This window comes from Carassius gibelio, chromosome B19 (assembly GCF_023724105.1).
Source record: "Carassius gibelio isolate Cgi1373 ecotype wild population from Czech Republic chromosome B19, carGib1.2-hapl.c, whole genome shotgun sequence".
In the NCBI taxonomy this organism is placed as follows: Eukaryota; Metazoa; Chordata; class Actinopteri; order Cypriniformes; family Cyprinidae; genus Carassius; species Carassius gibelio.
Genome location: NC_068414.1, coordinates 19,842,600 through 19,867,424, shown reverse-complemented (window position 1 = coordinate 19,867,424; position 24,825 = coordinate 19,842,600). Strand labels below are relative to the sequence as shown.

Below are 24,825 nucleotides of genomic sequence, written 5' to 3'. Positions count from 1 at the left end.
ATTTAATATGTTTAAGAAAAGAAAAGAATAGTGGGGGTATCCATGTCTCATGACATCCATGTTATAGAGAAAAATGAAAAGAAGGGCTGTTTGATGAATACCAACTTTTTTCCCCTGTTTCGTCATTTGCAGTATCGCAGATGGGGGTGGCGCAAGGACACAACATGTGTCCAGACCCAGGAATCCCAGAGAGGGGCAAAAGAAAAGGCTCTGATTTCAGGTGAGAAATGAGTTTATGGATTACTTATTAAAAAAGTCCACTGAGAGGAGAGAGGGAAGAGGAGTGCAGTTAATTTAGTGTTTGTAATGCCAGGATGATGAATAGCAAGAGATGCAGGAGGTGGGCACCTGCTTAATTTCTCATTGGCCTTTTAATTCTCAGGGCTCAGGGAGGATATTTGATCAGCATAAACATGGGCTGTGGGCTCCCAAAGGTCACAACAAAAGGGGAAGGAGGAAGAGAGAGAGAGAGAGAGAGAGGGAAAGAAAGAGAGGAAGGTTATTCAGTACCTTAATGTATTTTATTACATGTACATTACATTACATAACAGGAGAAAAAACAATATGTGAGATTTTGGGAAATTGCAAAATGGCAACATTTTCTGGGCCTTGAACATAGTAGTTGTGTTGCTGTCTATACAGGGTCAAAAATCTCTTGGGATCTGTGTTACGAAGATGAATGTCTTATGGGTTTCACAGGTTTGTAATGCGGGTAATTAATGACAGGATTTTCATTTTTAGGTGAACTGTCCCTTTAAAGCATTTAATTCACCATATTAAGACACAAATGAATGGGGCAGTAGGAATGACCTGCGAGAACCATCATTTATGATCGAAAAAGAGGACAGAGAGTGAAGGAGATTGAAAATGAGACCGAGGTCCGGACCTATTTAATTGAGTGGGGACAGAGCAATAGTAGTGTCATTTCCAGGAACAGTGTTGCTACATAGCGGCCTGCGGTGCAAGTTAGGCTGTCAGCGTCCCCCCGCGGGGTGAATGGCAGCGCCCCGGAGGATTCTAACACAGACAAATGAGGACAATCCGTTTTACACTCACTAGCTCTCAGGGCAATCGCAGCGGGGAAGTGAAAGACAATCGAAACTTTTTTACTGGAATGTTCTTAGCTCCGGCTACCTGAGCACCCCTTCATCAGCGGCTAGGTAATGGAAGCGCACATCGCAGTTTCCCAAAGGCTGTCCATTACCCAGATCGGACGGGACCACTGCTGCTGGGCAGGAGCGAGGGGGTATTTATGCTGACGTGCTATTTGATTTAGCCATGAACAGATAGCAGCTCACATGTGAGAGGTTGGGAACTGCTGTGAAAGGCTCGAGTCATCTGGCATCAGCATTTTGCACAGTTGCACAGTTTCCCCCTCTCTCTTTCTTTTCCAAAGGAGGCTAATAGAATTGCATATGAAACCCAGTTGAATCTGATTCATTAATCGCATCATTCTGCAGTCAGATATCTGCATACAATGACTGATAAACTGCATAATTGGTCATTATCCCCGACTATAAGTCTCCTGTACTAGTTTCATGGCTCTCGTAGCACTCTGTGGTTGCTTTCTTTCTCGCAAAATTCAGTCGTTTCAACTAATATCAATATTTAATGTCCATTTATTTATTTATTTGCTAAGCAGCCATGAAATAAGTAGGGTAATGTGCAGCAGGCCATTAATTATCGCTAAATAAACTTCCACATCGGGGGCCTGTAGAGATTTATTTTGCCATAATGACTGACTGACTGTACAGAATGTACATAATGTAGAATGTATAGATGTATGGGTTGGAATTCTTGCAAAATAATAGTCTTTTCCTCTTGCAGGCGGGGTGCTACCGTGCACTTTTCTTGTGACGAAGGTTACGAGCTTCAGGGGTCTAAAAGCATCACCTGTCTGCGAGTTACAGACAGTTACGTTGGCTGGAGTGATGACCGGCCTATCTGTAGAGGTACGTCACTGTGGACATATCTTTTTCTTTTTTTCTCCAGGTTTTACCTTTGATAAAAAATTTTCACAAGGTAATCAAATTATTAAACACACTATTTTTTTGTTTTGTTTTGTTTTGCTTTGTTTTGTTTCATTTTGTTTCGTTTTGTTTCATTTCGTTACACATTCTAACCATTTTGGCACCTTCCTAATTCGACTATATTGTATAAAATTAAATAAATAAATATAGGCTGAACAGATTAAGGCCTATGATGGAATATATAGGTAGCATTTTCTTCTTCCTTTTAAAAGTTGGTAGTTTGGTAGTTTGTTTCCTGATTTTATGGTTAAATGCATTTTATCATTTTTTTTTTTTTCCTGCTGTTCATGACCCAATCAGAACAAACTAGAACCTCTGAACTAAATTAACTTATGCAAATTAACCCCATTTATGTGCCCCTAATAAAGTCTCATGCCATATTTACAACAAGCAAATTTATCATTTTATTATTTATCCCTTTTGTTTAACAAATGGTTGAATTATTTGAAACCTCAGTGTAGAGTTAAAGGGCTTTGATTAATGACCTGACAATGAAAGAGTACAATGAGCAAAAGAAAGCAAGAGATGTGAGGGAGGAAATGGAGAGGATGACAACAGATTTCTAAAGCAGATTTCTTAAGGAGGAAGAGATGGTATCGCTCAGCCAGTAATCAGCTTATTTAGCCTCACCAGGCTCCAATTAATTACTTTATTGAGCCTTACTTAATTTCTGACTTTGATTGGCTAGGACAGCCCCCAGGACTTCATTCCTGCAGCAACTGTCACATCCCCAGAGAGATGCTGTCCACCACGATGCCACCTTTGCCTTATGCCATAAATTGGACTGGGAGTCTGGCATTTAGTTGTGGTACAAACGCCATGCATCTTAACTACATGCAGCACTACCTGTCAGTGGTATAGTACCTTAAGAGAATATACAATGGGGCCCAAAGCTGAAAATATAAAGTATTTGTTTATCATTGCGTATATATATATATATATATATATATATATAATTATATATATATATATATATATATATATATATATATATATATATATATATATATATAGTTATATTTAGTTGTATTTTTTTTTTATATAATTGATTATTATTGTTATTATTAGTAGTAGTATTAGTATTATTGATCATTTAATATTAAATAGTTATAATTTATTGCATACATAAAAAAGTGTTCTCAGTAAGATTCTTTTTTTAATTCATTTGTTTGTTTTGGAAATAAATAAAGGTTTCTCATTTATCAAGAATGCATTAAATTATAAAATGCTGTTCTTTTGTACTTTCTATTCTTCAAAGAATCCTGAAAAAATGTACCATGGCTTCCTCACATACTTGAAGAAGCTGTTTTCATCATTGATAACAATATGAAATATTTCTTAAGCCGTGAATCAGCATATTCAAAGATTTCTATTCTAATGATCTGGATTAAATGATACTGAAAATTCAGCTTTACAATCACAGGAATTAATTGCATATTAAATTAAATCACAATAGAAAATAGTTATTTTAAATCTAAAAAATATTTAAAGCTATTGAAAAAAAAGATTGATTGATTTTCTTGATCATGAGAACTTGAGAAATAATAATAATCCCTTTGCATTTTGTTAGTATGCATTTACATCTTATCATTTACATGTTATCATAGAGAGTTTTTTGAGATGTCATTTGAGTAATACACTTTGTTTTGATATATTATTTGGAGCATTGAGACTGTCCTACAGAACACAGCTTCACTTACTCTAGCTCCACATCAGCAGGCTCACACACATAAAGCGTTAACTTTACCTGCTCACTTCTACTTCATATCGATTCATTTCTTTGAACTATTAGTCTTTCATTAGAGTTACATATCCCGTCTCTAACACCACCAGTGGTCTTTGCCACCATGGACCCCTCAGGCTTAACAATCTTCGGGAGAAAGTTAGTTGGACAGCTTTGTGATGGATTGCACCAGTTGCCTTTGTTTTTGATTATTTAACGATCAGTTTTTGGCACATCACTGTGGGCTTGTGGAAAGAGGGAAAATGAACCTGGAATTGGGAAACTGTCGGAATCACCAGGTGGACCAAGTTCCCTTATCAGCCCCATTACTCGTGTGAAAAGCTTTGATATTTAACTATTGCTCCCCAGAACCTGTTTCTTCATCACTTGCTCCTTTTCACTACTAATGTAGAGAATGATTATTTGTGTTGTTTCATTGATTTAACAAACAAAATGCCAGGCCATTATTTAGAACTGGTCCATTTTCATTGCATGCTCCAGGAAAATCTGAATCAGAAGAATAATTAGTAATGGCGCTCATAAATCATTGCCGCTAAATACATAAATACTAACATAAAAAGTCCAATAATAATAGCGTGTCCTTGAGGTTTTCTCTCTCTCTCTGTGTAGAAATGTTGTTTCTGTGATTTGCAGTATTTTAAAGGATCTGTGACTTACACAAGAAATCTATAAAATACATTTGTGTCTTTTTTGGAAGTCAAATCAGTCTTCAGTCCTGAATAGAACCTGAAATACATAATATATCATGAGGAATGAGTTTTGTTTGTTGAATATTGAAGTCTTAACGGGCATTTAATGCTGCTTTTTGGTCCAGTGACTTGAAGTAACTCTTCCCTGTCTATTTTAATTTTATTTTAATTTTTATTTATTTTTTATTTTTTTTAACTCCCCAGTATGTCATTCAGTATATCACAGGCTTTTGCTGACACTTGAAGTGTGCATTGGGAAATCCAGGTTCTTGGAACTGTTACCCTGAATCTAATTTGGTCAAATTCAGCCTGGATTAGGTAAACTTGAAACAATTATCTTATTGCAACACTGTCCTTTCAACTTAAATGCACTTGGACTGTTTCACAGCTGACCCCCTCTCATAACACTGTACTATATTCTAATAGCCTGATTATTATATTGAAGAGTATGTTGGTGTATTATTGATTTTGAGTTATAATCCCTGCAGTCCCTTCAACATTATCTTGGTACAAAGTTCCTTGAGACCAGCTCACAGAATGTTCATTTTGTGTGTTTATTTTTAGAACCCTAAACTAACATTTCCAAAACATTGCAGGGAGGTTATCTTATATGATAGCCTAATAACAACTTACAGAATGTTAATGTGTGTGTGTGTGTGTGTGTGTATGTATATATATATATATATATATATATATATATATATATATATATATATATATATATATATATATATATATATATATATATAAAACCATTAACTAACATTTCCAGAACGCCAGATGTTGTGTGGGTGTGACAGTCTAATAATACCTTGAAATGTGAGTTAATCGTCATTTTGTTTTATTTTATAGACAATAACTATAAATTTCCAGAGTGTTGCAGTTAAGTGTAGGTGTCGATCTAAAAAGAACTTGCACTTTATTTGATTTAGATTTTTATTTTATTTTTTGTATTTTATTGTGTTTTATTTCATTTGATTTTATTTGCTAACAAAACAAGAACTTTGCAGGTAAGCTTATGAGTGACGACTAAATGTGAACTTAAACGGAATGATTCAGTTAATTTTATTTTTGTTTTTGTTTTTAGAATTTGATCCGTTTTTTACCAAAAATTTACATTTCCATAATGTTGCAGAAAATTGTGTGTGGCAACCAAATAAGAACTTTTTTTACAATGTTATCTAATGTTATCAATGTTATCTAAATTAGTCACACTTCATTTTAAGGTCCATTTTAAATAACTATTAACTACAAAATTAGCCTCAATCAATATTATAATTACTGCTTACTAATAGTTAGTAAAGTAGTTGTTAAGTTTAGGTATTGGGTAAGATTAAGGAATATAGAATATGGTAATGCAAAATATGTAAGTACTAACAAACAGCCAGTATATTAATAATAGGCATGCTAATAAGCAGCTAATTAATAGTTAGAATTCTAGAATATCTAGAGCATTGCAGGTAGGTTTCTGTGTGAAACCCAAATTACAACAAAACAGGATCTTTTTCTAATTATGAATTGTTTTTATTTTATTTGTTGGTATTTTTATATCCTCATATTATAATTATACATGCCCAAAATATTAGTTAGGATGATCCCAGAAGTTCCCTCATTGAGAATTTCTTTCAGCCCGATATGTATGATGATTTACAAAAATGCTATCAATGATTGTGTGTTATTAAAAGCCCAAACCTTTAAAGCAGAAAGCTGCAGACAACACATTATGTTGTGAAGGTGAAAATTGGGGTCAGCCGGCCCTGATGTTAATTAACTTTCCAAAGACTTTTGTTCTTTAATGTCAGCCCACCTTAAAGTGTTTGAGGAAACTTTGCGAGTGTGTGTGTGTGTGGCAGGGGAGGCCCTGAGGAGCTCACCTCAGACATAGCTCATTAAAAGCTCCAGCTGGTCCCAGACCTGCAGAAACATTCATTTAGTGCAAACACGCTGGCTGTGCCCTCCCTTCTCATTAGACATCGAGTGCTTTCATTCGAGGTGGTATTTCAAGTCCTCCTGGAGGCCACGAGACTGTCGCTTTAACTCACGGAAAAGTCACAGAAAAGTCAAGCACTCAACAAGTCATCGGTAAGGTCATTGAACATTCAGGTCACACGCCGCTCCAGTCAAAACCAACAACCCGAGATAGGTAACAATAATCAAGTGTGAAATATTGACTGCAGCCGAAGGCTAAGCCTGTATACATGTGTTTTTTTAATAATTTAAGATTCCGTCTGTAGGCCCAAAAGCCAATCACAACCTTTGGAAGTGGTATGGATAGGGTATAGTGTGAGTGATATCTAGAAAAATAGTTCTTGTGAGTTTATCTGTTGAACTGTGCAGTGTTTGTGGTCCTCTTGCTTTTCGTTTTAGGTTTAGTGACTAAACTAAACTAAAACTAAAACTTTTCCTGGAGCTGAACTAAATCCCTTAACTTTACTTAACTTTCAATAGATGGAGTTGAAAATCAGTTTCAAACCACCTTGTAGTCTTGTAGTTGATTCTTAATTCATTCTGTAAATTTGCAAACAATTATTATAAGTATTTAGCATTGCTACATATTATTTTGTATCTGTTTGTTTTTGTAGCTGCCCCCCACCCATGTTTGAATCGGTGTTATCGGTGTTATGTTATCGGTGACTTTCAGTATAGTGCAATAACATTTATTTCTATTCGGTTGTTCAGAGAACTGTAACTGTGATATTTGGTGCTGTGGTGGTCTTTAACTCTATTTCATTTTTGTCCTCTTAAAAGCCTCAAATCTTTTAGAGATGAGATGTTTCACTCCTTGAAGAGTCGGACTGCATGATTTGTCTCTCTTCTTTCAGCTCCTATGTGTGGCGGTCAGCTCCGTGGCCCGAGCGGCATCATCACCTCCCCAAACTTCCCAGTACAGTATGACAACAACTCTAACTGCACCTGGATCATCACAGCTTCAGATCCCTCCAAGGTAAATGCTTCCAAGAAACATACCTAGTGTATTCATGTGATCTCTGCACACTGCGGAAGCATGCATTGCTTCACACTTGAGTATTAGAGAATGACATTTGAAGGGAAATAATAATTAGGCCCAGGCAAAACCCATAGACTGTTTTTTTTTTTTCACGTTTTCTGTTCTGATTTAAGGGTACAATCTGATTTAAACTCTGATTTGATGCTCAGTAAACATGTTTTTGTTTTTAACTGTCACTTTTATACAATGGAGTGTGTCTTTTCTAAATAAAGTGATAAAAATAAATTTACATATCTTATCTTGCTCATCCCAAATTTTTGAAATTAGTGCACAACATAGAGCTAATCTTATTGGAAACTAAAGGCATTTTCAAATTAACCAAACTATTAAACAAACAAATAAACGGGTAAATTTGAATATTTTCCTAAGGAAATTTGAAGAGTTTTCTGTGGGCACATTTTCCATGTGGGCCTGCTAATAATTGCAGGGGAAAGGATACACAGATATTGAGCGATGATGTTCAATATCCAGATATCTACACACTCATAAAAATAAATGAACCACTGACGGTTATATTATAGGAGAATGGAAGATAACTAAAACTACATTCCAGCAGCTATACCACAGCAGAGACAAAAACTGGCGCTGTCTGTGTCATGACTTTGGCGTCGAGTTCAAGGCCATTTTCTTACTCGCTTGCCAGATTTTCGTTATCTAGTTTCAAATAAATGGCTTTACAAATCTCTCCCCTCATCACCATGACTCAATTGGGAGAGAAGGAGAGCGAGGGATGGAGGGCAAATGGAACAGGGGAGAGCGGCTCTCTCAGTGCCCCCTGCTCTTTCTCTGCCGCCCAATGCGCTATTTCATCCTGTGCGTAAAGAACAGTTCTGCTTCACACTGTCACAGCTGGAGAGCAGGGCACAGATGAAGATGGAACGTTGCTGTATTTGCTCTTTACAACCGTAATGAAATTCTGTTTTCGTTCTGACACAATAGTACCCCAGAAAAGACGTGAGGCTAGCTGCGAGGCCGAGGCAGAACCGGGGTCCATATGAAATGTACCTGACAATGAGCTTTTGATTTCGCTGCAGCTGGTTTGCTGCCTGAGCCAAAGACTGTGTGGAGGGATCCCGGCAGCTGTTAAAGCCTTTCACATCACAGTTAGCTAGAGTTTGACATCATTTAGCATTTCTCGATGCATAAGGAATGTTTAAGGAGAACTGCTGGGATTACAGACACCAAACCTTCTTGCCAAAAACTTTAGTCATGTTTAACTTCTCGGGAGTAAGTTAAAGATTAGTTAAATATCTAATGGCCTAAAGGAAATGTAGGAATGTATGGGTAACCCTTTATAACATATATGTGTGTGTGTGTGTGTGTGTAAAAAGTTTCAATTGGTGTTGAAATTATGTACTTTCGACTATTGTTCAATAAGATTTTGTTTTCAAAAGGAGTTATGCACACCAAGAAGGCATTTATTTGATTCAAAATACAGTTAAAACAGTAATATTGTGAAATAGTATTACAATTGATCATATATTATTACAACTTCACATAGAGTGAAGAGAAACATCCGTTCATGTTTAATGTCCAGTTCTCAATTCTTTTGCAACATTATACATATCTTTACTGTTACTTTTGATCAATTTAATGCATCTCTGACAAATAAAATATTAATCTCTGTCAATAATAATAATAATAAAAAATCATAATAATAATAATAATTGTACACATACCAGACTTTTCATAGTAGTGACTGAGAGATACGTACATTGTAAATTATGTATAATTATACACATACCATAGCATAATTTAGTTTAAACCACTGGCCGTCATTTTATTCCAAACATGAAAAAAAAAAAAAAAAAAAAAATGTATTTGCATCCTAAAATGCCATTAACACAATAAATACGTTGACATTTGGTGGATGAATTTAATCAAATGAAGCGCTTATATTAAGTGCAAGGGAAATGTAATGACATTTGGATAGCAGTGTGATATGTTTAATCAACTAGACCAAGTAACATACTGAAGTTGAGACGGAGCCGAGTCTGTAATGCCTCAGTACCAGATGCCCTGGAGCTACACTTAAAGATGCTCTTGCTCCTCAAAGATGTCCATGCTATTTATGTCAACTGTGGTGCCTAATGACGGGTGCTGGAAAACGGCTGAATTTGGAACTAATAAACGAGAGAAACAGATAGAGCTCTGCAGGGAAGGCAGCGTGTGGAACCGCACCGGGCTGAATCCCCCGCTCACAGACAAACATTAGCTCAGAGTCTAGACTCTGCGCTTCTGCCTAAGAAAGGAGGATCCCCAGAAGGCATTATAATAGAGAATGAGTTGTTCATGAGAAGACATGGCTGATTGCATTTGTTGTCCTCTTCTTTTTTTTTAATTATCAGTCCTTCTTTTGTTCTGTCCGCTATTGTCATTCAGTGGACTGGTATTATCTGCTACTCCACTTCTGCAGGGACTTCCATTTTGACAAAAAGCCTGGTTCCTCCAACAAGTCCCGCTCCCTGCTATGTAGTCTTTGAGCATTATCGCTCTCAGCAGCGAAACAGTAGTCACAGTGTCTTTATCTGAGAGCCTCAGGAGTGATTTATTCCTATTTATTAATTCATTTATATATGCTATGATGTTATTTGGTCTGACAGTATTTCTCTCTCTAACAGTCTGAGTGGTTGTATTTATTTATTTAATTTGTTTATATTTTATTTTATGTATTTTTTTTTTTTTTTTTTTCAGCTAATCAGCTCAGCTTTCTGTGGTCACTGGGATATCGAAACTGTTAAAATAACACAAGAAAAATATTGATTTTTTTAATTTATTTTTTTACTTAGTTATAGATGAGAGTTGGGGTGTATAAAAAAAAAATTGTTAGAATGAGTGAAAGAAAGGATTATTATTATTAATTAAGTAGTGACGGAACAAATCTACATTGTAATAGTGTTTGTAATAGTTATATTTACAATATTTTACAAATGTGCAAATATTTGCAATGTATTTTTTTTTTATTCCACGTTTAAAGACAAAAATGCTGTTTTTAATGTTTCATGTGTAATATTTAGCCAAATAATACACCTGCTTTTATAAATCTCAAATGATCAACATGTATCACACACATTTGTCTTAATACTTTAGCGTGTTCACACATAAATTTCATTTTACCTGTCATGTAGAATATTTGCTTTTGATTTGCGACAAAAGTAAAAATCCAAATCCTCAATCACAGGCAGCTGTATGTAATGTAATAGAATATGATCACATGATGATAATTATGCAGAGTTTGCTATTTCAGAGCCTGATCTTCATCCTCTATGCAATCATTTGATGACTAAACATTATCGAATCCGGTTTTATTGTGGCATGATGGTCACGTTTCATGCTCTGCCTCAGAGTATTGACTCGCTGGGATCAGCCTGTGCATCATAATCACTCAATGAGCCCACTGCGCTGTCACTCACCATCATACATACCGCACAGGATTCACCCGAGGTGGGCAGCACGCCCTCTGTTGAGGGGGAGGATTGAGAAAAGAAAGGTTCAGAGGAGGTAAAAGAGGAGGAAATCTTGTTCACTGCTGGTGTGACCTAGAACAGCTCCACTCCACCTCTTGCACTCTGTTGCGGAGCATGTTTACCATAGGAAAGAATACCATTTGCATTTATATAAGCTTTTTCATTAGGAATTGATCTCCAAGCACTCCAAAACATTAAGAATTTGGTGGAAATGTGGCAGCCAATTTGAAAAGTGACAACAGACTGCACTTTTTTTGTTTACTTTGATTCATACTTTTTTCACAGTGTTTCTTTTTACTGTTTACCACCAATAAACCCTCATATTTAATTGTTAATTTCTCCACGACTCTTTCTTTTCTCCTGTTGTATACAACAATTCCGCAGTCTTATTTTCATCTTGGAGGAGAATGAGAAACATGCACCTTTGACTCTTCATTCTCCTAAATCAAATGCATCAATTCTTTCTTTGTTTTCTGCAGAATGCGTCTTTTCTCCTCTGTTAGCTCGTGTGTGCAATCTGGAAATTACTGATTTCAAATGTATTATGAAAAGCCTGGTGTTATAATTAGGTTGCTCATCCGCAAGAAAACTACATTTGCTGTTTATTTGTTTATTTATTTATTTATTCATGGCCTTTCAAACCAAGGGGGGATATGATGAACCAAAAGCTTTTTTGAAGAAAAACTAAACAAAAAAACTAAAGAAAACTTGTAATTCTTTGCTATTTTTCTAACCAGGTTTAGAAAGCTGACTCTGATTCTTTTCTGTGTGTAGGTGATCAAGCTGATTTTCGAGGAGTTTGACTTGGAGCGAGGTTACGATACTCTGACTGTGGGAGACGGAGCTGTAATTGGTGATCAGCGGACAGTCTTTCATGTGTGAGCACTTTTGTTCCTCGTTTGCTTTCTTCTCTGTCCTCTCTCCGACTCCTCCCAGGATGTGTCTCCCACTCTTAAACTCTCCTCTCTGTGTGCATTAACCTCGTCCCCCATCTTCTTTCATCTCCAACGTCCTCTCTTTCTTCAGCCCCTTCGTTCACTCCTCCACTGCTGTTCCTTCTTTTACCCCCCCTCTATTTCATCTCATTTCATCACCCTTCTGAGCAGAAGTGTATGGAAGAAATACCCCAAGCTTTATTGTCAATCACTATGAGTCTCAATGTTAGACCAAGAACACTCCTGCTTCAAAAAGCGCGTCACACGTTGATGCCCCATAACGCAGATTTGCGCACCAGATGCTCCGGAAACATTGCTGAGTGTGTCGTTATTAATTGTGCTGAAATTTATGATCTCCATAAAGTTTTATCGATGCTGTTTTATGTGCGCTCTCTGGCAGAGGTGTACAAGTGCTTGTGTTCCTTTAGAATGGCCTGTTGTCCCTGGGCGCTTTCTCTCTGGTTACTCTGAGTCCCCTGATGGCCTAATGTGCTTAATTAGCAGGTCTCATAAGCCCTTATGGACCAGTTCCGCAGGTCCCCTAAGGCTAGTGCCAGGGGAATCGGGGAACTCCCAGGGTTCCCCTCAGAGGTGACAAATGATGGCATACATATTGAAAGTGAAGAATCACTTTTTGTAATGTGTGTCTGTTTTATTTTGATTTTAAGGTTGTCTGGAACTACGACTCCGGATCTGGTGGTCAGTACCAGCCATCAGATGTGGCTCAATTTTAAAACGGATGACACGAGTGGTTCCCTGGGCTTCAAGGTTTCTTACGAAGGTAAGTTGAGGGAAACCCTTTGCATTTGGGTTCAGAGTAATCTCAAAGAAATAGTTCACCCCAAAAATGAAAATGTTGTCGTTATTTACTCACCCTCATGTTGTTCCAAACCTGTATGAATTTCTTTCTTATGTTGAACATCAAAGAAGATTATTGAAGAATGCTGGTAATCAAACAGTTGATGCATGTGAAAACTACGTATTATATGCAAATCAAACACGTGTGTGTCAAGTGCATGCCAAAGTAAATTTCTGTGTAGCACACCAAATACAAACAGAAATTGTGCTATTGATATGTAGTTTCATAAGACTGGGCTCTTAAGTCATTGGAAATGTTCTTTGATAATGTAAATGTTCTTTGCTCTCTTTCTGTACAATGAAAGTTGCTGGAAAATCTGCAAGTTTAAAGATGAGATTTATACATAGAAGTCGGGAAGTCGTGGCCTAGTGGTTAGAGAGTTTGCCTCTAAACCCTAGGGTTGTGGGTTTGAGTCTCGTGCCGGCAATACCATGACTGAGGTGCCCTTGATCAAGGGACTGTACCCCCAACTGCTGCCCAGTTGCCGCAGCATGAATGGCTGCCCACTGCGCCGGGTGTGTGTTCATGGTGTGTGTGTGTGTGTGTGTTCACTGCTGTGTGTGTGCACTTTGGATGGGTTAAATGCAGAGCACGAGTTCTGAGTATTGGTCACCATACTTGGCTGTATGTCACATTACATTCATCACTCTTTTAATTCATTAACATTAGGCTATCCATTGCTTGTTATAAATCAAATAACATGATCTATAAAAGGTGCAAAATGCATTTACTACACATGTTGGAGAACCAAGTTATTTCATGAAACGCCTATGTTAACATGATTGGGAATAATTTTGAATAAAAAGGGAGAATTTAAATGAATAATAAGCCTATTACTGTGTGTCACATGTGAAGCTTGTGCCCCCTCAAAAATAATAAATGCATGACATTCCTGATAGCCATTAACTTCCATAGTATAGAAATACTATGGAATTTTCAGTGGCTAACATTTGGTTACTAGTATTCTATTACTAATACTGTTATTACTAATAATAATTCATTAAAATATCTTTGAATTGTACTTTATATGTGTCATACAGCAATGTTTGCTATGTAAATATTTCATTTCATTACAAAAAAAAATGTGATAAAATACTATTTTAATATGATCTCATACTATTTATTATAATGCAATTAAAAGAAAAGGGGGGAAAAACTGAAAGACATTTCTAATTAAAAACATGTGAAGATCACCTACAGTACAAAACTCTGAAATAGCTTTGGAGGACTGTAATTATACATTTTGTAATTATCATGTAAACAGAGTATTCTCAGTTGAAGACTCTTACCATGGTTGTCACTGCAGTGATGATCTTTCACTGTAATCAAATAAATTGCATTGTTCTTTTCTCCTTTTTTTTTTCCTGTATCACCATAACCACTTATGTCTCATATGAATCAGATGGGTGGGCTTCTTTGGGATTCTTTGTATAATTTGTTTTTGATTGCATGTAATTTTTGGGGGTAAAGCAGACATTTTTTAATGAGGTCATCGACAGACGTCAACATTGAAGTTATATACATAGCTGGTCAAATCTTGTAAAGTCACACCTTATAATTTCCTTTGAGCAAATTTCTAAATCTTTGTGTTGCTTCCTGCTATTTGCTGCACTCTCTGGGTATCTACTGAGAATACAGGAACAGTCTGTTCTTTTTTATTTCCTGTTCACTTTCTATTTCTTGCCTCACCATTATACCTTTAGCACATGTGGCGAGGGTCATCAAGGCAGCCTGTGATCGTTTAACCTTGCTGGAATGAGGGCCATGGGACGGGAAGTATATCATGCAAGAGCAGCTACTAATTTTCAGTTTGCAGGGTCTGTGTCTGATTGGAAACGAGAAATACCAGAGGTTTCATCCTGGCCCTCTTTCAGAATTGCAGCGCACACGGGGGACTTTGGCACATTTCATGAATTACAAACCAAATATTTGCTGTCAGATACAAAATAAGCCTCCCTGAGTTTCTTCATGCATTTTATCCAGTGCAGAAACATAAGATGAAAGTGGAGCAGTGTTCATACGCACCCCCCAACATGATTAAAACAATGAGAGACAATTAAGTTGAGGATTCTCTTTGAAGCTCTGCCTCCCTGCTGCAGGACAAGATCCAGCCCTAAATTACTGCATCTCAGATTTTCAGTTCTGAAGCATAATTGTTCAGAAAGTCAATGCAGACAATGATAGTTTTAAGCTAGATCCATACATATGTAGCAATTAATTTAATAAAAACAAATCACTTATATAAATATTTGCTGAGAAAATCCACCAAACGGTAAAGATCGCTGTTGTGTGTCCATTGTCTTTTTATAAACTATATGTACATATATTCTGGTCCAAAATGCTTATAATAGCAGGGACACTTGCCTTATCTTCAAGGCAACTGTCTGCAAAGAAGTTAGATGACGTCAAGGTTTGCTGGTCAATCATACCACATGTTACATTGCTCTGAGGCTAATGGACATCCGAGCATCTTTGACGCTCCATTAAGGGCCATCATAACTGATGACAAACACTCTGTTATTATATATATATATATATATATATATATATATATATTTTTTTTTTTACGATCTGATCTCAGCCATAAAGACAAATAAAATAAAAAATGACACACAGACAGCAGGCATGCCAGGGGCAGATCCTTTTCTGCTCTACACTAGAGGGTTCACGTTTAAAATGTAACTTTAAGATTCTTATTTTCTCACTCATTTTTTGTTTTCCTACACGTCTTCTGCATTTATATAACTCATAAATGGAGCTTTTAAGAGAAGTTGAATGGTGGTGTGCTGAGGGAACTGTTCATGTCAATGTTTTCATATTATTTTACTGTTGTCAGTAAAAACAGATATATTTAGAAATATTGCAATTGGTAAATAAAAAAAAAAAAAAAATATATATATATATATATATATATATATATATATATATATATATATGTATATACAGTATTGTTCAAAATAATAGCAGTACAATGTGACTAACCAGAATAATCAAGGTTTTTCGTATATTTTTTTATTGCTACGTGGCAAACAAGTTACCAGTAGGTTCAGTAGATTCTCAGAAAACAAATGAGACCCAGCATTCATGATATGCACGCTCTTAAGGCTGTGCAATTGGGCAATTAGTTGAATTAGTTGAAAGGGGTGTGTTCAAAAAAATAGCAGTGTGGCATTCAATCACTGAGGTCATCAATTTTGTGAAGAAACAGGTGTGAATCAGGTGGCCCCTATTTAAGGATGAAGCCAACACTTGTTGAACATGCATTTGAAAGCTGAGGAAAATGGGTCGTTCAAGACATTGTTCAGAAGAACAGCGTACTTTGATTAAAAAGTTGATTAGAGAGGGGAAAACCTATAAAGAGGTGCAAAAAATGATAGGCTGTTCAGCTAAAATGATCTCCAATGCCTTAAAATGGAGAGCAAAACCAGAGAGACGTGGAAGAAAACGGAAGACAACCATCAAAATGGATAGAAGAATAACCAGAATGGCAAAGGCTCAGCCAATGATCACCTCCAGGATGATCAAAGACAGTCTGGAGTTACCTGTAAGTACTGTGACAGTTAGAAGACGTCTGTGTGAAGCTAATCTATTTTCAAGAATCCCCCGCAAAGTCCCTCTGTTAAAAAAAAGGCATGTGCAGAAGAGGTTACAATTTGCCAAAGAACACATCAACTGGCCTAAAGAGAAATGGAGGAACATTTTGTGGACTGATGAGAGTAAAATTGTTCTTTTTGGGTCCAAGGGCCACAGGCAGTTTGTGAGACGACCCCCAAACTCTGAATTCAAGCCACAGTACACAGTGAAGACAGTGAAGCATGGAGGTGCAAGCATCATGATATGGGCATGTTTCTCCTACTATGGTGTTGGGCCTATTTATCGCATACCAGGGATCATGGATCAGTTTGCATATGTTAAAATACTTGAAGAGGTCATGTTGCCCTATGCTGAAGAGGACATGCCCTTGAAATGGTTGTTTCAACAAGACAATGACCCAAAACACACTAGTAAACGGGCAAAGTCTTGGTTCCAAACCAACAAAATTAATGTTATGGAGTGGCCAGCCCAATCTCCAGACCTTAATCCAATTGAGAACTTGTGGGGTGATATCAAAAATGCTGTTTCTGAAGCAAAACCAAGAAATGTGAATGAATTGTGGAATGTTGTTAAAGAATCATGGAGTGGAATAACAGCTGAGAGGTGCCACAAGTTGGTTGACTCCATGCCACACAGATGTCAAGCAGTTTTAAAAAACTGTGGTCATACAAATAAATATTAGTTTAGTGATTCACAGGATTGCTAAATCCCAGAAAAAAAAAATGTTTGTACAAAATAGTTTTGAGTTTGTACAGTCAAAGGTAGACACTGCTATTTTTTTGAACACACCCCTTTCAACTAATTGCCCAATTGCACAGCCTTAAGAGCGTGCATATCATGAATGCTGGGTCTTGTTTGTTTTCTGACAATCTACTGAACCTACTGGTAACTTGTTTGCCACGTAGCAATAAAAAATATACTAAAAACCTTGATTATTCTGGTTAGTCACATTGTACTGCTATTATTTTGAACAATATTGTATGTGGGTGTGGGTGTGTGTTTGACTGTATTTAAAACTAATTTATTCCTGTGATGGCGAAGCTGGATTTTCAGCACAATTACTCCAGTCTTCAGTGTCACATGATCCCTCAGAATAATTTTAATTGGCTGATTTGGTGCTCAAGAAACATTAATAACAACGTAGAAAACAGTTGTGCTGCTTAATATTTTATACGCGCATATGCAGATCTATTTCACAGCTTGTGTTTCTGGATATGAATTGTTATACACACTGAGATATGGCTGAATACAGAGGGAACGTAGCCTATTGCCGACCCCAGGTGCATGATGGGGAAAAAATCATTCTTAACTTGTATGATGGGTAAAGATGAATGTATTTATTTGCACTCGTGCCTTCCTGCGTTATTAGTAATCCTTCATTAGGAAGTCAATGACTTCCATCTGTGTTCTCAGAGAGAAAAAAAAATCTTAAGTGACATGAATAAATCATAGGAATTTTGAAATGGGTAAATAACAAATGCAGCCCCTTTTAAAAGTGCACATGTCATCTCTCAGAGACAGTTTGTTTGTCACCAAGCAGAAGACAGCTGTAACAAAGTGTTAGCTGGGACACTTAAGGAATCACGCATACAAACACTCCCACAGGGATGACTTGCTGCGTAACATTTATCAGCTCAGGAGACACTTTCTCTCACAATCCTCTTGCCTTAACTGACTGATATGGTCAGAAGTAAACTCAGGGTTTAAATCCCAAGATAAACGATAGAGATTCAGTCCAGGTAGAGACCTGTCATCTGTCCAGAACAGGAAAAATGTTGGCTTCTCTGGCAGTATGTGGAGGTTGGAAGGCATCAAGGCACATCTGAATGTTCATGCATCATCTGCTCTGTTAAAGCGACCTAGGAATCATGTAGTCAAACCTTTTTAAATCAAATATTTGTGTGTAGCATATAATATATTATATATATATATATATATATATATATATATATATATATATATATATATATATATCATTATTATTTTTTTTTTATAATATATATGTGTTTAGCGTAACCCGGCATATATAGCATACATGAAAATGCACCGTAGCAGATCTATACAGGTGGAGCTGGGGAAGGTAGAGGGTTTCTGAAACACGCTGCAGCTTCTACAGCAAGCACTAGCCAGGTATTTAAATGTTAAGCAGCGAGCTCATTGGCTGCTGATGCAACTAGAACCACTTGCCATGTGAACAATGATGTGATTATATCAGTTAGAGTTAGAAACGCTCGGCTTGTGCCATCTAGAGTTTCATGACAGGACTTTGTATATGTTTCCATAATCAGAACAGAAAATGTGAAATGTCTGTCCAGGTATCTTACTCCATTGTTCCCTTTAGCACGCTCTCTTTCTGTTTCTCTTTCAGTAGTGGCCTCTTTATTTTGCTTTGGCCTTGTGATTCTAAATTAGCCCTGACATGTTGAGACAGGTAATGGTATAAGGGAACAGAGTGAAAAAAGACAATTCATTGGAGAGCAAGCCATTCACAGATGTCATTGGGGCAGCAATGGAGGTAGCTTGCATGAATATGCTTTTTTGTCAGATGGAGTGACTAAGAAAGATGCAAAGGAGTTGTATATATGCTGTAGGTGTGCGTGATAATGGAAATATATTTTGATTCCAGCATTTATGGTGACAGACCATATTTATCACTGTTTCCAAAAATATTAATCAGCTCAACTGTTTTTATCATTGATAAAAATTTTTGCTTTGCCATCAAATGACTATTATAAAAATGCAGTAGTTACAAGTTAAATGCTGAAGAGAATGATTTTTTTATTTATTTTTTTTTAACACACATTTGTGTGCTATGCATTTCTATGCTTATTACAACCTTTATCATAGCAAGAGAAATAAAATGAGAGAGTAATGTAGTGAATGATTAAATAATTTAATCTAATTTAATAAATGGTTAGCCTGGGGTACAGAAATACTGACATTACATTTGACTTTTCTGTTCTTTTATAAAACCTTGATGGAAATAAATGGCAAAATGGACCTTGTCCCAAGGTATATAAGGTATGTCTCACGCTTATTTTTATATTTCAGAAATTGACCAGGGTGGATGCGGAGACCCAGGGATCCCAGCCTATGGCAAGAGGGAAGGCACCGGCTTCCGACATGGAGACAAGCTATATTTTGAGTGCCTTCCAGCCTTTGAGCTGGTAGGAAAAAAGAACATTTCCTGCCAGAAAAATAATCAGTGGTCAGCCAAGAAGCCAAGCTGTGTGTGTAAGTGGCAGACCTTACCTAAAATGCATTACTTTCCACACCCACATGATCACACCTGGGAGGATAGCGCACCATTATTACTGTCTGGACACGTCAGAAAGTGAATTTAATGGCAGTGTCTTTAGCACAGTATGTCCCCACCGAAACTTCCTTGCATCGTCTGAGCCATTAAATCATTAACTATAACTCAAGAGAAAGCCAAAGCAACAGTTAATTTAATGAATTTAGTTCCTTTATTTACGGTATTAGAGTCATATAATTAAGTTAACGAATTTAACTAAACTGGGGGGGGGGGGGTAGGAATATAAGTAGGAATATAAAGAGACATGTTTGTAAAAATTCAGTCAGTGGATTTTCTTGTTTGCTACCGCCATTTAAAGAAAGGTTTTTGCTTGAATTAAGTGTCATATCATACAATTTTGTATGGCAGTTAAAGCTTGTCCAACTTGTTTCGATATTATTGTTCTTTCTCTGTTATTTGGATTCATGCATAACGTCAATTTGCCCCAGACTCTTGTCATTTGTCACTATAATGGCTACTATCCTATTACATCAATGGAATTGCAGTTGACTTGCAACTTTGTTTTCTGCTATTTTATGACATTATTATTAGCTCAGACAGCAAAGTCATTCATATGAGGTGGAACTGTAACGATTCATCTTCAGTCCACCACTGAGCTCATTTTCATTCTCCCCATGGCTATTTAGTGATGCTTATTGCCCTCTCAGCCTTGTCCCAAATCCTTTAAATGAGTTAATGTCTGTGGATATTCCCAGCAGATTAACATCTCCCTTTCTTTGCAGCATCTTCAGTCATATTATCTTCTGCAGTAGGCAAGATCACAGTATACATGTACACTGGGGTGTCATGCACCCAATATTTTTATTCAGTATTAAGTCACGCCATTGGTTGAGCCAATGTTGGTGCGTCAGGTTCAACAAATGGATACGTTTCAAAAGATAAGTGTTTCCACAAAGCCAGAGTCATTATACTTTTTTCTGGGGATATTAACATACGAATGGCTTGCTTCTGGTTGTCTTGGCACATCATTCTGGGAGTATGTTAACATCAAATTTCCCAAATCACCTTTAGGAGAAACTACTAATAAAAAAATAAAAAGTGATGTTCTTAAATGGCATCCTTGGTTCCATGAAGAACCTTTAACATCCATTGAAACTTATGTTGCACAAAACGCTCTTTATAATGGAACAAAGGGTGCTTTAGATCATTAAAATGTCCTTCTCACTAAGAAAAGAAAAACTATTGAGGAACCATAAATGGATCTTCAATGGCATCACTGCAAGAAAAAAAAAAAAAGAAAAAAAAAATTCTGTCACCTTTATTTTTACAAGTGTAGGTTATATGAGCAAAAACAGTGAACATTTCAGAAAATGTCTTATGTCAGGGTCTGTGAGGTCTTATACATTGCAGTTACGGATGCTGCTATCACACTGTGCACATCCTCCAAGCTGTAATTTTTGCCTCTTTTGTCTTGCTGCATTGTTTAAGCAACAACAAATGACCTCCCTATGCATTGTGAATTGATTTTAGCTTCAGTGGCAGTTTTAATCTCGAGTTTGCCTCACAGTTTGACGCACGATGCCTCCTGTGCTTTAACTGTTTCTTGTTTTATCTCTTTGTCCTTTTCTCAGTTTCGTGTTTCTTCAACTTCACAACTCCGTCTGGGGTCCTGCTATCACCAAACTATCCTCAGGAGTACGGAAACAACATGCACTGCGTGTGGCTGATAATCGCCAAACCTGAGAGCCGCATCAACCTGGCCTTCAACGACCTGAGCATGGAGAAACAGTTTGACTTCCTGTCTATTAAAGACGGCGGCAAGGCAGAGTCACCAATTCTGGGCACCTTTTCTGGAGATGTGCTGCCATCACCCATCACTACCAGCGGCCACGTGGCCAGGCTGGAGTTTCTGACTGATCATACGTACACAGAGCGTGGCTTCAACATCACTTTCACCAGTACGTTTTGAAGACAGCTCTAAATTCATGACTTTTTATTTTCTGTGGTAAAAATGAATAATTAATGCAAGTTATTTCGGGCAAACCTGCTCATACTTTTAAGTCTAACGTCACATTGAAGTTAGAGACCAAAAAGTCAATGTATAATAGATAACAATAGTGTTCAGATGTTTTGTCAGTGGTGGCATGCGCCAAATTTGGAAAGTTTCCAGGAGTTAATAAAAAAGCTCAAAAGCTGTCTTGTTATATGAGACATATTAAGAAAATGTTTATTTCCCCCCAGGAGAGAATTGTCTGTATTTCACCACTCGATATCAGTCGTCCTTCAGTAATCACTATTCACGGGGCATAGCGTATGGCAGCGGAGTTGATATATGCTTCAGTATCCGTGTGAGGAAGAACAACAAGAGCCGCAGATTTAATTAGAATTTATTTCCAAATACATATATAATTAAATAAAGCCACACTTAATTGAAGCTGTCGGGAGGTGATCCCAAATGGTTTGACTCCCCATGCGGTGGGTTTTTTGGGGGAGTGGGAGGGATGCTCCAATCATTCATGTTAATTAAGAAGATGACAAACTCCATCGAAGAACATGTTGGCACATGATGGTGATGGATTGCATGCACAATCGTTGCGTTTGAGACCCTTTCGAGACAACATGTTTATCACGAAGAAGGAATTCACGTCCAATCCATGAAGGGAAACGCAATAAGAGCTTTAAAGATTTTAGTTTTACATTGAATTTGTCTATGACAGATGAAGCTTTTATCCACAATGATACATTTTGTCAGTTCTCCTGCATTCTCGGGGAATCGAACCCATGACCTTGGCTTTAGTGATGTGCTGTACCCGGATAGAACAGATTTTCTGGAGAGATTTTGTCTGCTGGTAATACATCTTCTCTGAAGTCCTGTCGATGGGTACTGAGTAGCAATGAGGCACGAAACTTAGGGAGGCACATAAATCAATATTTTGTTCTAACTCAAATGAATTAGTGTAGTTGTACGGCTGAAACGATGAGCCGAGAAGGCTTCAGTTCAGTGGCCATATTGAGAACTCCCTCTTTAATTTATATGGGGCTTTGTAAAAGTTGTCCATTCATGAAAACTATTTTGTTTGTTTCTTTGTTTTTTACAAAATGCGGACAGGCACTGGATTGAAAAAAAAACAACAAAACGATTTAATATGATAAATAAAAAAAATTGATTTGTTGTTGTTGTTATTTTGTTTTGTTTTTTTCTGTGAAGCTTTCCGGCACAACGAGTGTCCCGACCCCGGAGTTCCAGTAAACGGAAAACGCTTTGGTGAGAGTCTACAGCTGGGCAGCTCCATCTCTTTTCTTTGTGAGGAGGGGTTTATGAAGACCCATGGATCACAGACTATCTCATGCATTCTCAAAGATGGAAATGTTGTGTGGGACAATGCTGTGCCACGTTGTGAAGGTCAGTCCTCATTCAAATAAATATGCACATTTCATAATTCACAAGTCGGCTTGTAATAAAGACAAAATTATATACTCTAACTCTTTTTGCACTTTACTGAACTTTTAGAAAGTTTGTTCAATCTGGTTTTTCATTAAGTACATTCGGAGAGAGACCAAAATGTTGGTTTTCCTGAAATGTCAGTGGTACAAAAAAGTCATAATCTTTACTTTCAGAATGTGCTGTAGAAGTATTAACTGCCTGAATTCTTCCAAATGAAAAACACATCTTTTTTTTTTTTTTTTTTTTTTTTTTTTTTTTTAATGCACTGCTGTGTACTACAAATCATATTATGCCATTTATTGGGTAATGCCTTTTTATAGTACACATTTAAAGATGAGATCATCCACCTCAGTCATTGAGGACATTCTGTTTTTAGATTTTGCATTTTGTATTTGAATACATATTTGGAATTGAATATGTTGTGGATAAAGCTGCAGCCATCCAATGCACCACAAAGAACAAGATACAACATTTGAAAATGTAACATCAACACTGCAATACCTGCAGGTTCATACATTTTGTTCTTTGCATTTAGTCAAAACTTCAGTATGTGATGTTTTGATCCCCTCTTGGTCAGATATTTTTATGCTATGCAATTTTGCAGGTCAAAATTGTACCTTATTAAATGTTAATATTCAGCCTGTAAAAATCAGCCCCCAGAAAAGTTGCCCTTAAAATCTGGCAACAAAATAATCTTTTCATTTTCTCTTGTTCTTTAGCCCCATGTGGTGGAAACTTGAAGGCTTCTAGTGGCATCATTCTGTCCCCAGGCTGGCCTGAGCTTTATAAAGAGGCCCTCAATTGTGAGTGGATCATTGAGGCTCCGCCAGGATATCCTATTAAGATCATCTTTGACAAGTACGTACAAGACTTCACTTTCTCTTTTCTGAACTGTCATGTTGTTCTTAATAAGCCCCCCATTTTCATTTTCCCCTCCTGTCTTTCATTCTGTTGGTTATCATCATTTCATAAATAGGTCACTATTGCGCATTGCAGATGTTCACTTTAGACTTGAAATAAGAGTATCTGGCTGTTTATTTCCCAAGCTATTACAAGGATTTGTTCTGAATCAATATAAATATCTCCTACTTCTGTTTGTATAGAATGGCTTGATCTACACTCATTTGATTGTTAAACATTTATGAAAAAAGAACATCAAATGCAATCAACTGTTTGGAGAGTTTCCATTTTGCTTTTATTTTGTTTGTTTGGTTATGTTCTCTGTTCTTGTTTTTATTCTTTTTGTTTTGTTTTGTTTTTTGTTTTGTTCTTGATGTGTATTTTGTTTTGTCTCTATTATTTATTTATTTATTTTGTATTTTATTTAGCAGATGCTTTTATCCTTAGTAACTTACAAATCTTCAAGAAACGGCTTTTATATATAAATTGCTACGTGTAGTGCGTTGGGCTAACCGAGACTTGTCATAACACTTGCATTTCATTGCTTTTGTGTCTGCTAAATGGCTAAATGTAAATGATGTAACACAAGGACAATTCAACAGCAGTTTAACAGGCCAGTTATTTATTATATTATATTTCGTCCAGGGGTGAATTTCCCAAAAGCATGCTAGAATGCAATTGTATATAATAGCAATACAATTTGTCTTCAATTACATTCATAAAATACCCAAACTCATTCATCAGAAAGGGTGTCCATATACATTTTAGCATATGGCATGAGACAGACTAATGCGGTTTCAGAATTCTTCTTCCACTGGTTCCAGAGGTTTCTTCATTCTCTGTATGTGTACATGTTTAGTGCGAATGTTTGTATTTTCCCTCAATTGTTGTTGGGAAAA

The 24,825-nt window shown here is 36.8% G+C and overlaps 1 protein-coding gene across 1 annotated transcript in view; it reads left to right on the top strand.

The window, feature by feature from the left end:
- Positions 1-24,825, top strand: part of LOC127978954 (CUB and sushi domain-containing protein 2) — a 274,020-nt gene that overhangs the window by 144,679 nt on the left and 104,516 nt on the right. Inside the window, exons 8-16 of the mRNA XM_052583978.1 lie at positions 133-220; positions 1,828-1,952; positions 7,286-7,407; positions 11,712-11,815; positions 12,541-12,653; positions 19,377-19,559; positions 21,213-21,539; positions 22,790-22,984; positions 23,746-23,884. Coding sequence (XP_052439938.1) covers positions 133-220; positions 1,828-1,952; positions 7,286-7,407; positions 11,712-11,815; positions 12,541-12,653; positions 19,377-19,559; positions 21,213-21,539; positions 22,790-22,984; positions 23,746-23,884 — 1,396 coding nt within the window. The remainder of the gene's footprint in view (positions 1-132; positions 221-1,827; positions 1,953-7,285; positions 7,408-11,711; positions 11,816-12,540; positions 12,654-19,376; positions 19,560-21,212; positions 21,540-22,789; positions 22,985-23,745; positions 23,885-24,825) is intronic.